Raw genomic sequence first — 14,751 nt, 5'->3', positions numbered from 1 at the left:
GGAGACTGTATAGTTCAGGGGTCAGTCAGGCGATTCTGTGGACACAGGAAAGAAGCATGGATGGTAGTCTGCCTCCCAGGTGCCAGGGTCCGGGATGTTTCTGACCACGTCCACGATATCCTGAAGAGGGAAGGAGAACAGCCAGAGGTCGTGGTACATATTGGTACCAACAACATAGGCAGGAAAAGGGAGGAGGTCCTGAAAGCAGACTACAGGGAGTTAGGAAGGAAGTTGAGAAGCAGGACCTCAAAGGTAGTAATCTCGGGATTACTGCCTGTGCCACGTGACGGCGAGTATAGGAATAGAATGAGGTGGAGGATAAATGCGTGGCTGAGGCATTGGAGCAGGGGGCAGGGATTCAGATTTCTGGATCATTGGGACCTCTTTTGGGGCAGACGTGACCTGTACAAAAAGGACAGGTTGCAATTGAATCCCAGGGGAGCCAATATCCTGGTGGGGAGGTTTGCTAAGGCTTTTGGGGAGAGTTTAAACTAGGACTGCTGGGGGGTGGGAACTGAACTGAAGAGGCGGTTGCTCACAAATAGAGAGAGCTTGGAGACTGTACGAGAGGGAGGACAGGCAGATGATTAAGAAGGGACGCACTCAGACCAATGGTTTGAGATGTGTCTATTTTAATGCAAGAAGCATCATGAACAAAGCGATGAGCTTAGAGCGTGGATCAGTACTTGGAGCTATGATGTTGTGGCCATTACAGAGACTTGGATGGCTCAGGGGCAGGAATGGTTACTTAAGAGTGCCAGGCTTTAGATGTTTCAGAAGGGACAGGGAGGGAGGTAAAAGAGGTGGGGGTGTGGCACTGCTGATCAGAGATAGTGTCACAGCTGCAGAAAAGGAGGAAGCCATAGATGGATTGTCTACTGAGTCTCTGTGGGTGGAAGTTAGGAACAGGAAGGGGTCAATAACTATTGGGTGTTTTTTATAGACCACCCAATAGTAACAGGGACATCAAGGAGCAGATAGGGAGACAGATTCTGGAAAGGTGTAATAATAACAAGGTTGTTGTAATGGGAGATTTTAATTTCCTAAATATTGATTGGCATCTCCCTCGAGCGAGGGTTTAGATGGGGTGGAGTTTGTTAGATGTGTTCAGGAAGGTTTCTTAACACAATACATAGGTAAGTCTACAAGAGGAGAGGCTGTACTTGATCTGGTATTGGGAAATAAACCTCGTCAGGTGTCAGATCTCTCAGTAGGAAAACATTTTGGAGATAGTGATCACAATTCTATCTCCTTTACCATAGCATTGAAGTGAGATAGGAACAGACAAGTTAGGAAAGCATTTAATTAGAGTAAGGGGAAATATGAGGCTATCAGGCAGGAACTTGGAAGCATAAATTGGGAATAGATGTTCTCAGGGAAATGTACGGCAGAAATGTGGCAAATGTTCAGGGGATATTTGCATGCAGTTTTGCATAGGTACGTTCCAATGAACAGGGAAGGGATAGTAGGGTACAGGAACCGTAGTGTACAGGGGCTGTTGTAAATCTAGTCAAGAAAGGAAGAGCTTACGAAAGGTTCAAGAAACTAGGTAATGATAGAGATCTAGAAGATTATAAGGCGCCTAAGGAGGAAGGAGCTTAAGAAAGAAATTAGGAGTGCCAGAAAGGGCCATGAAGAGGCCTTAGCGAACAGGATTAAGGAAAACCCAAAGCATTCCACAAGTATGTGAAAAGCAAGAGGATAAGATGTTAGAGAATTAGACCAATCAAGTGTGACAGTGGGAAAGTGTGTGTGGAACCGGAATAGATAGCAGAGGTACTTAATGAATACTTTGCTTCAGTATTCACTACAGAAAAGGATACTGGCAATTGTAGGGATGACTTACCATGGACTGAAATGCTGGAGCATATAGATATTAAGAAAGAGGATGTGCTGGAGCTTTTGGAAAGCATCAAGTTGGTTAAGTCACTGGCACCAGACGAGATGTACCCCAGGCTACTGTGGGAGGTGAGGGAGGAGATTGCTGAGCCTCTGGTAATGATCTTTGCATCATGAATGAGGACGGGAGAGGTTCTGGAGAATTGGAGGGTTGCGGATGTTGTTCCATTATTCAAGAAAGGCAGTAGAGGATGCCTAGGAAATTATAGACCAGTGAGTCTTACTTCAGTGGTTGGTAAATTGATAGAGAAGATCCTGAGAGGCAGGATTTATGAATATTTGGAGAGGCATAATATGATTAGGAATAGTCAGCATAGCTTTGTGAAAGGCAGGTCGTGCCTTATGAGCCTGATTGAATTTTTTGAGGATGTGACTAAACACATTGATGAAGGTAGAGCAGTAGATGTAGTGTATATGGATTTGAGCAAGGCATTTGACAAGGTACCCCATGCAAGGCTTATTGAGGAAGTAAGGAGGCATGAGATCCAAGGGGACATTGCTTTGTGGACCCAGAACTGGCTTGCCCACAGAAGGCAAAGAGTGGTTGTAGACGGGTCATATTCTACATGGAGGTTGGTGTCCAGTGGTGTGCCTCAGGGATCTGTTCTGGGACCCCTACTCTTCGTGATTTTTATAAATGATCTGTATGAAGAAGTGGAGGGATGGGTTAGCAAATTTGCTGATGACACAAAGGTTGGAGGTGTTGTGGGTAGTGTGGAGGGCTGTCAGAGGTTAAAGTGGGACATTGATAGGATGCAAAACTGGGCTGAGAAGTGGCAGATGGAGTTCAACCCAGATAAGTGTGAGGTGGTTCATTTTGGTAGGTCAAATATGATGGCAGAATATAGTATTAATGGTAAGACTCCTGGCAGCGTGGAGGATCAAAGGGATCTTGGGGTCCAAGTCCATAGGACACTCAAAGCTACTGCGCAGGTTGACTCTGTGGTTAAGAAGGCATACAGTGCATTGGCCTTCATTAATCATGGGATTGAGTTTAGGAGCTGAGAGGTAATGTTGCAGCTATATAGGACCCTGGTCAGACCCCACTTGGAGTACTGTGCTCAGTTCTGGTCGCCTCACTATAGGAAGGACGTGGAAACCATAGAAAGGGTGCAGAGGAGATTTACAGTCATGTTGCCTGTATTGGGGAGCATGCCTTATGAGAATAGGTTGAGTGAACTCGGCCTATTTTCCTTGGAGCAACGGAGTATAAGAGGTGACCGACAGAGGTGCATAAGATGATGAGAAACATTGATCATGTGGATAGTCAGAGGCTTTTTCCCAGTGCTGAAATGGCTAGCACAAGAGTGCACAGTTTTAAGGTGCTTGGAAGTAGGTACAGAGGAGATGTCAGGGGTAAGTTTTTGATGCAGAGAGTGGTGAGTGCGTGGAATGGGCTGTCGGCGGCGGTGGTGGAGGCAGGTACGATAGGGTCTTTTAAGAGATTCCTGGATAGGTACATGGAGCACAGAAAAATAGAGGGCTATGTGTAACCCTGGGTAATTTCTAAGGTAAGGACATGTTCAGCACAGCTTCGTGGGCCTTAGGGGCCTGTATTGTGCCATATGTTTTCTATGTTTCTAAGTAATTGTCCCAGTGAGAACCTCTAGAATTCTTGAAAGGTGGATTTCTGTGCATCAAAAAAGGCTCCTATGACCTAGTGTCACAATGTGAGCTATAGCAAATTCTAATGCAAAAAATATTTTTAAATGTTTTGTTTGAAATATAGAAATATTCAAATGTTTTAATAAAATGAAACTAAATGTTAGAAAACAAACCGAAAGTGTACAAATTTCTTTTAAGAAGTAAATCAATTTGAAATTTTAGAATCTTTTTGCACTGAGAACTTAAAACACCTACCAAAATAAAAGACTCCTGCAGTTATACCTGTCAAGATACCTGCATCATACAAATACCAGTACAGTATTCACTGAACCACTCTGGAGCACAGCCACAAAAAAAAATTATTGACAGTAATTCCAGGATTTTTACTATGAACTGAAACGTGATATTTGGTGACAATTACAGTGTGGCGCTGTAATTTTTTTCTATTGTCCGTCTTTTTTTTGTTTCTCTTTGAATGGAGACACTGAACCAAATAGGAAATATCATTTGCTGGATCTTCATGTGTGGCCAGAATAGCAAACTATAGCTACTTTATTGGGTGGAGTCAGTTATGATGCTGACAGTATTCTGACATTAGGGTGTGTATTCTTCCTCTCACTGCTGCCATCAGGAATTCACACCACCAAGTTCAAGAACAATTATTACCCCACGATCATCATGCTCTTGAACCAGTGGGGATCACTTTACTCGACATCACTTGCCCCATTACTGATACACTGTTTCCACAACCCAGACTCACTTTCAAGAACTCTTCATCTCATGTTTTTGATATTTATTGCTTATTTATTTTTTTATCTTTGTACTTTCAGTGTGTTGTCTCTTGCACACTGGTGGACCACTGTTGGTGTAGTCTTTCATTGATTCTATTATGACTATTGGATTTATTGAGTATGCCCACAAGAAAATGAATCTCAAGATTGTATTTGGTGACATACATGTACTTGATAATAACTTTACTCTGAATTTTGTGTTACGCAGCATTTGATAGATATCGAGTTAGAAAATAAGATTTATTCAAAACAGGTTTCCACTTTATTTAAGGACAGCGTTGGTTGTCATAGCCGGGAGAAGTAAAGGGGATGAGCTCCCACTCCCATTAAATGCTCCCAATTGCATGAGTCTCAACTAACCTCTCACAACTGAGTCTAGCTCCTGGCCTTCACATGTGGCTTAGCTACTATGCCCGAGAGAAATGTTTCCACTGATAGGAGAAGGGGTAAAGGGGCATACTGGCACCTTAAAACCAGTCACTTTGCGGTTGGCAGCTCATTTAGGAAAGGAAAACTCTGATCTCAAATCTCCACTGCCTTGTGGCTGTACTCACATATTGGAAGTAAACACTGTGGAAGAATCTAGAACTGAAGTCCCTAAGGCAGTCCTATGTTGAGTTCAATGCCAATGGGCAACTCCTGCAACACTGCTGGTACCAAACAGTATTGGTTTCTGCTGTTCCTTTGGATTCATTAGCTGCATGGATTGGGGGAGGGAGTGTTGCTGCATGGGCAACAGCTTGCTCTCCATATTATACGTATAACTTGCATGTCATGTAGACAGCTAGGACACAATATCTATGGTCAGCCCTGACCAGTGGAGAGCCCAGTCACATTGGTGAAAAACTCTGGCTTTAATTTTTTTATGGATAGGCAAATACCAGTTTGTAAATCATTTATTCTGTATCGTACATGAAACTATTTTCAACATTATCAGTGCTGCTGTTCTCCTTCAGTGATTTAAATTACCTCTTATCTAAGCTACACAGAGAATTCACATCCTGGATACATTAGAACATTTTATTAACTTTAAAATGTAGTCTCTTAAAAAGAGATGATAGTTTCTTTACAATACTTATTTGATTTCCTCTTCACTTAAAAAAAACTACTGGAAATCTGAAAAAACAGAGGTGTCTTTGATCATCCCTCACTGTGCTTATATCGATTTTAATCTCTACATTTGCCCAGCAGCAATGTACATAACAGACTAGCCTGCGCATCATACTATTACATAGGTTTTCCAATGCACTGTTTCCAACACTTTCATCTATGTCACTTTCTATTGATCACACAAACTCGTTACACCAACTGCAATTCTGAGTTTAAAACATGCTCAAATCATTATGCTCCAACTATCCAAACCAAAAACACATTCTATTTACAGAATTAAATTCATTCAATGCTCTCTTCATCTGTCTCACTTTCAGGAGAGCCACAATCTCGGTATTCATATGGACTTGGAATGTGTTTCCATTCAGATGCTTGTTGAAATCCTTCACCATTATTCTTGTCATTCACTGATGGTTCTCGATCATTTAAAACTCTTTCCAAACCAGTGGTAGAGCTACTGGCTTTGCATTCTAATACTTTAGAAAGTGGTTCACATCTAAAATTTCCAATATTCATCATCCAAGTGCTTAATTTTTGCCAGTTCAGTTTTTGGAATGCTATTATGCAATGCAAATTTCCTCCGACCTAATTAGAAACCACAAACAGCAATTGGTTAAAATTAGTTACATTTTAAAGCTGAATGATAATAAATAAAGCTAAATGTATAAATTTCATTGCACAGTGGTGCACCAAATCCAAATAGTAATAGAACAGTCATACCACATTGATCCTGCAGAGAAAGAACAGTGCATAATTCACAAATACAAGTTTGTAGATTATTGAAACTGCTTGGCAACCTGCTTGCCATATTTAGAGGACTATATAAGCCAAAGGCCTGAATTTTGTTGGTACTGCATGGATTTTATATATGTGTGGCAAATGATACCTGGTGAACATGTATTGTTGTTAACCTGGGCAGCGTCCACCACTAGTTTCTGCATGGAGTCCAGTGATGGTGAAGCAGCTCTTTGGAATTTAGCAGCACTTGTGGTGGGGAATCTGCTCTTCAATCTGAGCCAAACCAGATGGTACAGTGATTTACACTGCTGCAAGAAAGCAAGCTAAGAATATGGTACAATATTTTTAAAGCACTAGGATGGCTTATTTTCTATTTTTAAAGAACATTTAGCTTTTTCTTTAAATTCACTTGAACTTTTAAGAATGAAAAACTTTAATAGATGATAAAGCTGGGGTGGGGGAGTGATAGTTTTGTTGTCTGTCTAAGATTTTCCGAGAAATTAAGGACCAGGTTTGTTCTGTACACCCATAACGTCTATTATATAATCTGAGGCCCATTTCCGTAGGATTATTTGCTTGCCTTCTGTCCTTATTGAAAATCTTTTTTGAACTACAATAGATTGGTGTTATTATGAGAATAGGTTTTACAAGCACCAGTTCCATATATAAATCGTAAGCCGTGCATTGCATCCTACTTCACATAGTTTTCATTTTATTGGAGCCAATGCTAATAGTTGGCCTTATTCAGGTATCACTATGGAAAATGTAAAAACACTAACATTGGCCTGAGCTAGAGGCGGCATTTATTGTGTTGCACAGTACACACTTCTGCAGGTATCCACGCTCTCAGGCTGAGAAGCATGTGCCAGGTTAAACCTGCAAGTAAACCATTCAAATGTACAGAAGTTGTCTTCTGGGAGAAAGATTAGTTTTTAAGGTATTTTAGTGCTTTAATTGATTGTGTATAAATGCACATATTTGGTTTTATTAGCTTTCAAACAAAATCTTGTTCCAAGTATTACTTAATGTCTCTGAACATAAATGTTCTGGCAGGAGACTGTGACAGACACCATGCTGGAATAAGTTGCGTCACTGGGCAAGTAATAAATAATTTTTGGGAAATGGAGTATCTCCCCATTATGGTATATACTATAATTTCTTTCATTACTTTAAAATCTGATAATGGCTGTTGGACTCCATTTATGATGCATACATTTAACTAATTTAATAATAATAACTTATTTATAGAGCAGTTTTCATACAGACAATGAGATAAAGTGCAAACATGAAAATAAGAAAATAAAAATCTTAAAAATAAAATACAAAAGTTAATTAAAAGCAAAGTTAAATAAATGGGTTTTGAGCTGGCATTTAAAAGTGTCAAGTGAGTCTGCATCCCTTATAGTTTTAGGAGTGTAGTTCAAAAAAAGCTGACTGCCAATTAACTTTTGAGGGAGATTGTTTAAATTTAAGAGACTGGTGAAAGAGGACCTGAGATCTCAAGCAGGATTATAAAACAAAAATGAATCTGTGATGTACTCCTGTCACAGAACACTAAGAGCTATAAAAATAAGTAAGAGAACTTTAAAAATCAATTCTAAAAGGTACAGGAAGCCAATGCAGAGTAACTGGGACAGGAGTGTTATGTTCCCTCATCCTGGTTTTAGTCTAAAATCTAGCAGTGACATTCTGAATGGGTTGAAGTTTGTCAAAAGATTGCTTTGGAAGGCCAGTAAAAAGTGCATTGCAGTAATCTAGTCCATTCAATATAGAGGCATAAATTAGGTTTTCAGTACATGACAAAAGCAGATGTACCTTTGCAACGCAAACATGAGGAAATCTGCAGATGCTGGAAATTCAAGCAACACACATAAAAAATGCTGGTGAACGCAGCAGGCCAGGCAGCATCTATAGGAAGAGGTACAGTCGATGTTTCGGGTACCTTTGCAATATTTCTCAAATGTAGAAATGCTTTCTTTATGGGGGATTTAAAATTCAAATCTGAATCAAGGATAACAGCCAGGCTTGTTACTTCTGATTTTACAAGGGGAACCAAGTTCCCAAGTTTATCAAGAAGTTTATCTCTTGGCTTTGGGATGAGCTAGAAGTATTTAAGTTTTATCTTCATTTAGTTTCAGGAAATTATTGCTAATCCATTTGTTTATTGCAGCCAAACCAGAAGTCAGAGAAGATAGGGTGTTATCATCATCAGGCTCAACTGAGATATACAATTGTGTGTCATCTGCATAACTATGGAAATTAAGTTTATGCGCTCTAATGGTGTCCCCTAAGGGCAGCATGTATTAAGAGAACAGCAGGGGACCAAGACAGCTTCCCTAAACGACACAATCTCCAAGACATACAAAAAATTTCTGTCTAATTAAGGGCACTACCAGAAAGGCCAACCCAGTTTACAAGTCGATTTAGAAAAATGTTGTAGTCCATTATGTGGAAGGAAGCACTGATATCTAGGAGAATTACAACTCAGACTCCGTTGGCATCAGTGCTGAGCCTAAAGTTGCTGACAATTTTGGTAAGGCTGTTTCTGTGCTGTGAGTTGTTCTAAAACCTGACTGAAACTTTTCTAGGATATTGTTCTCATTCAGAAAGTCATTGGGTTGGTTGAAATTGACTTTTCTAAGAATCTGTCCCAGGAAGGGAAGATTTAATATAGACCTGTAGTACCTCACTTTCAAGGTTTGTTTTTTTAAGTAGGGGTTTCACAACTGCAATCTTGAAAGTTTCAAGGGGTGTGTTAGTAATTTTCTTAACAGAATTGAAAACACTATTAAAAGCATCCTCATAAAGTGTGGTAAGGACAGGATTGAGACAGCAAGTAGACGGTTTACCCTTTGATATAATCTTATAGAATTCTGAATTGGAAATACTCGCAAATTTTGACATGTTCGCTGTCTTTTAATGAGGTTGGCTTTTGAGGTTTCCAGCATCTATACTGATACACTCCCTAATGGAAGTAATTTTGTTGATAAAAAATATTACAAATTGCTCACATTTTGTGGCAGATGCTTGACTGAGGACATTAGAGGTTGAGGCAGAGTTCAATAGTCGGTTTATAGTTGGAAACAGCATTCTTGAATCGCTGCTATTGTCTGTAATATTCTTGGAGAAATGGGCTCTTCTTGCAGGACATATAGTAGGGATAAAGGTGGCTAGTTTTTCCTTGAAGATATTACAGTGTACTTCTAGCCCACTCTTCTTCATTTTCTCTCAGCTACTCTGCCTGATCACGATTTCACGGATGGAATTGTTTAACCACCGCAACGTTTTACTAAGGTTTTAACCCTAAGTGTATATTTGTCAAGTTATTGTTGAAGGAATCAACCATTTTATTTACTGAGCAATTTAGGTCACATGGGTCAGATAAACTAACCAACTCAGAGAATTTAAGTTGCATTGCAGCATGAGGAAACTTTTTTTTAAACTGGAATTTCTTTTGTGGTCTTGGTTTACAGGCAAAAGGACATCAAAATGTATACAGAAAATGATCAGAGATAGTGGTATCAGACAGAGAAGTTAATATTTATCCCTTTCGTCATTACTAAGTCATGTGCATTTCCAAAGTCAATTTGATCCAAAGCACATCTATATTAATGGAAAAAAGTAGAAAATAATTTTGGACAAACTGTGAAGAGAAGATTTTAACATAGCCCTTACAATTTCCAGGTGGAATAAAATATGGTAACTTAAAACATTAGCAAGTTATAACTATCATTTATTGACAAAGATCTCTTCTAGATCTTTGTCGATATTTTCACGATACACATCTAACATAATGCTATTATGGCAACAGTGACCCAAATTCAATTCCACCGCTGTCTGCAAGGAGTTTGTATGTTCGTGACTGTGAGTTTTGCCTGGGTGCTCGTTTCCTCCCATATTCCAAAAATGTACGGGTTAGTAGGTAAATCAGTCACACGTGTGTAATTTGGCTGCAGAAGGCCCTGCTATCATGCTGTATCTCTAAATAAAATAAAAAAAATAAGAAAGCTAACTACTTTTCTGATCCTGATCTGCTAGGGAAGTTGACTGTAGAGTAGCAAATGGATTTCAATACAGTCTAAACTGGCACAGGACTTGCACTATGAATGGTAGGGCACTAGGGAGTGTAAATGTAACAGAGGGATCTTGGAGTACAAGTCTCTAGCTCATTGAAAGCAGTGTCACAGGTAAACGGGGGTGAATAAAAGGCATTTTGCATGCTGGCTTTCATCAGTCAGGACACTGAGTATAGGAGTTGGTAAATTATGTTGCAGTTGTACAAGTCATTGGTGAGGCTGCACTTTGGAGTACTGGAAAGTGTGCAGAGAAGATTTACAAGGACATTGCCAGGATTAGAGGGCCCAAGTTATAGGGAATGGTTGGCTATGTTAGGTTTTTGTTTGGAACATAACAGAATGAAGGGCAACCTTATAGAAGTGTTTAAAATTATGAGAGGCATAAGTCTCTTTCCCAAGATAGGGAAATCCAAAACTAAGACCACAAATTTAAGGTGAGAGGGGAAAGATTTAAAAAAAGGACCAAAAGGGCAACTTTTCCACCTAGAGGGTGGTGAATATATGGAATAAGTTGCCAAAGGAAGTGGTTGAGACAGGTATAATAATATCACTTGAGAAGCATTCGGGTAAGTACATGGCTGAACATGGGAAATCAGTACTAGCCGGATGTCACTGTGGTCAGCATGGATGGGTGGGTCAAAGGGCCTGTATCTGTTCTGTATTGCTCTGTGACTCTATGAAGCCATTCCACATAAAGCACTATTCAATTATTACAAGATCATTCCACCAATCTGGTCTATGTCAGCTCTCAGCAAAATTCCCAGCACTCCCATTTCTACCCCTAACTTCATGTAACCAAAATGTCCATCAACTCCCCACCAATTTTTCTGCCACCCACCTACACAAAGGTAATTTACAGTTACCAATAAACACATTACAATTACTAATTAACACGTCTTGTGGGATTACAAACTGGTTTGTATTTGTGCATTTTGAAATTCCCAGCCAATATACTAAACTATGAAAACAAGTTATTATTTACAATTCTCATGCAGTCTTTAACAAAAACAGGATTGAAAAATTTCTCTAATACCTTTTTGGTTTTCCTGTATTGTATACCCTTTTCAGGATTTCGAATATCAAGGTATTCAGGATTCTGTGTGTTGAGATCTGTCACTATGTCTGTCCACCTGAAATTACAAGTAAAAGACACTATATTAATGGAAGCATACACCTTTTAATCACAAACAGTTTACAACAACAATTTAGATTTATTCATTCACTTAAAAGATTCCTTCCCCGCAGTTCAAATTATTTCAAAGCATTAACTAGAAATTTCAAATAAACTAGTTTCCAACTATATAACATAAGCAAAATAAAGATTAGCTTAAATAATGAAGTAATTAGAAGTCCTGTACAATAATTACACACCAAAATAATTAAAATGTTCATATAATTCTTACAAAAAATTAAAAAATGGATTCATCTGCCATATTTGGAAATGCTCTACAAAAATATTTTGATGATAATTAAAATATAAGAAACACAACCAATCAGCATATTTTAGAGGGTCCAACAAACCATAATGTGATGATGACCAGATTATCACTTTTTAAAAATTACTGTTGAATGCAGCAAATATAGCTGAATAAAATGCTGGCAAGGTTCCATTGATCATTAATTCTTCGCAACAAGATACGACTTGAATTTGAATTAATGGATTCTTCCCGTTCAGAGTCATACAGCTTGGGGGAAAAAAAACTCAGCCACTGAGTCCATGCTAAGCATCTAAAATCTATTTACATTATTTTCCCTAAATTCTACTGCTAAATACAGACTATGGGCAAGTTACAGTGGCCAATGTAGCTATTAGCCTGCATGTCTTAGAATCAGAAACAGGCTTAACATCACTGGCATAGTACGTTGTGAAATTTGTTGTTTTGCAGAGGTAGTATACTGCAATACATAATAAAAAATTAGAAATTATTATGAAATATATATAAAAATTAAATTAGAGCAAAAAATAGTGAGATAGTGTTCATGGGTTAATTGTCCATTCATAAATCTGATGGTGGAGGGGAAGAAGCTGTTCTGGAAATGTTGAGTACCTCCTGATGGAAGCAATGAGAAGAGGGCACATCCTGGGTGATAGGGTCCTTAAAGATGGATGCCACCTTTTTGAGGCATTGCCATTTGAAGATGTCCTTGATTCTGGGGAGACTAGTGCCCATGAGGGAGCTCACTGAGTGTATAACTTTTTGCAGCTTTTCCCAATCCAATGCAGTAGCCCCTCCATACCAGAAGGTGTTGCAACCAGTAAGAATGCTGTCCATGGTACACCTGTAGAAATTGGCGAGAGTCTTTGGTGACAGACCAAGTCTCCTCAAACTACTAATGAGATATAGCCACGATTGTGCCTTCTTTGTAATTGCGTAAATGCGTTGGGTCCAGGATAGTCTTCAGAGATGTTGACACCCAGGAACTTGAAACTGCATACTCTTTCAACTGCTAATCCCTTGATGAGGACCGGTGTGTGTTTCCTCGACTTCCCCTTCCAGATGTCCACAATCAATTTGTTGGTCTTACTGACCAAGACAAGAAAATTATACAAGTTATCTAAATTTAATTACGATCAGAAAAGTTACATTTGGTATATTGCAATTTGTTTTGTTTATTTTCTTATTTGAGCACAAGACTTAGGGAATATGTTTGATAATTGAGGTATTTTTGGAAAGTAACTATTTACTGCGGACATCAGCACCAGTGGTGAGGATGGTGTAGGTATGGTCAAGGAAGGCACAGCAGTTCATTCACTCTATGAATGAGTTCACTGGACCATATTCAAGGATTCATCTTCACATCTGAATGAATATGCCACAGACGCCACCAACTTCATCAAGTTCTGCGTGAATGATTGCGTGCCTTTGAGGACATACCAAACCAGAAGTCCTGGGTGAACTCAGAAATTCACAGTCTGCTGAGGGCTAGGTCTGTGGTGTTGAAAGCCAGTAATCTAGAACCGTACAAGAAGTCCAGTTATGGCTACCAAAGACTAATATGAGAACATAAAGGCAATTATGTGCACAGTTAAAGACACCGATACATGATAGCTGTGGCAAGGTTTACATGACATTACCTAGTTTAAAGCAAAACCTAACACTAACTAATATTAAGGGCATCTTCCAGGGGCGATGCCTCAAGAAAGTAGCATCCATCAATAAATAACTCTCACCATCTAGATATGCTCTGTCAGCATTACTACCATCAGGAAAAAAGTGAAGGAGCCTGAAGACCCACAGTCAACATTTTAGGAACAGCTTCTTCCCCTCTGCCACAATTCTGAATAGTCCATGAACCATTCTGATGAGTTGTCTTTTGCATTATATTTATTTTTGTAACTTTACTTTTATGTTTTGCACTGTACTGCTACTGCAAAATAACAAATGTTATAATGTTTGTCTGTGATAATAAACCTCATTCTGATTCACTATTTCTAGTTATTAATGGATAATATGTTTAGCATTGTTTACCCTCCTGCAAAAATTACAGTTGAAGTTAGAAGTGAACAATTATCACTTGAATTACAAAACAGAAAATACTGGAACTACTTAGGTCAAGCAGTATCTGTGGAAAGGAAAACTGAGTTAATGTTTCAGTTTGACCTTTCATCTGGTGCCCCTGGAGTACAGCCTACTCATGATGAACAAGATAATATTTAAATGTCAAACTTACTTTTTGCAGTGAATGGCTGGATGTTTCTTACTTGGTTCACCGATTAAGATCCAAAATTCCATTTCTTCAACTGGGAGTTTGCCTCTGCCATCAAAGGACAGAAGGTAGTCAAACATAGTGCATTACTAGAAATAATATGATTTTTAGTGGGTTTCTGCTGGTCTATTAATAAAGGCAGTAACTGTTGTCATTTGATTTTAAAATATAAAACTTCAAAGCATTTTAAGAAAAAGCATCTTTAATCTGAAAAATTTGAATACACCACCGAGCAGTTTTGATAAAGCATAAGGAGACATACAAATCCTACATAAAGTACGAAAGCATATAATAGCTGCCAGGCAACTTTACATTGCCAGCATCCCTGTTTGGCATTAGCTGGAATAGGATACTCTATTTTGGGCCTCCTAATAGAACAATAATGTGTTATATGTTTAGCAGGATTTTATTCAGAACAAGATATCAAAATTCAGATGATCAGATTTGATAAACTTAAGCTTTGATCTTCTCCCCTTTATGCTGATAAGATTTCTAAAATGCCATTATGTTTGCTTTAAATATTATTTCAGGATTGTAAGGGTACAAATTTGGAATAGTTCAAACAGATCCTTAATTTGATCTTAAACATGAATTGTTACTCAAAAAGATGACCAGACAAAGGTACCAGAAGCAACACACACAAAATGCTAGAGGAACTCAGGGGGTCAGAGAGCATCTATGGAAATGAATAAACAGTCGATGTTTCAGGCCAAGACTCTTCTTCAGGACTGGAAAGGGAGGAGGAAGATGTCAGAGTAAAAAGGTGGGGGAAGGGAAAGAAGATTGGATAGAAGGTGATAGGCAAAGCCAGGTGCGTAGAAAAG

The 14,751-nt window shown here is 38.9% G+C and overlaps 2 protein-coding genes across 2 annotated transcripts in view; one reads left to right on the top strand and one right to left on the bottom strand.

Moving 5' to 3' along the window:
* ercc5 (excision repair cross-complementation group 5) overlaps positions 1–14,751 on the bottom strand; it is a 136,495-nt gene that overhangs the window by 83,878 nt on the left and 37,866 nt on the right. The window contains exons 8-10 of the mRNA XM_072264580.1: positions 13,892–13,975; positions 11,253–11,349; positions 5,694–5,990 (exon numbers count right to left, since the gene is read on the bottom strand). Of these exons, the coding sequence (XP_072120681.1) occupies positions 5,694–5,990; positions 11,253–11,349; positions 13,892–13,975 (478 nt within the window). The remainder of the gene's footprint in view (positions 1–5,693; positions 5,991–11,252; positions 11,350–13,891; positions 13,976–14,751) is intronic.
* Positions 1–14,751, top strand: part of LOC140200319 (homocysteine S-methyltransferase YbgG) — a 70,015-nt gene that overhangs the window by 32,808 nt on the left and 22,456 nt on the right. The gene's annotated exons all lie outside the window — the stretch shown is intronic.

This window comes from Mobula birostris, chromosome 7, assembly GCF_030028105.1.
Source record: "Mobula birostris isolate sMobBir1 chromosome 7, sMobBir1.hap1, whole genome shotgun sequence".
In the NCBI taxonomy this organism is placed as follows: domain Eukaryota; kingdom Metazoa; phylum Chordata; class Chondrichthyes; order Myliobatiformes; family Myliobatidae; genus Mobula; species Mobula birostris.
Note: the sequence above shows the minus strand (reverse complement) of the source record. Positions and strands in the feature narration are given on the sequence as shown.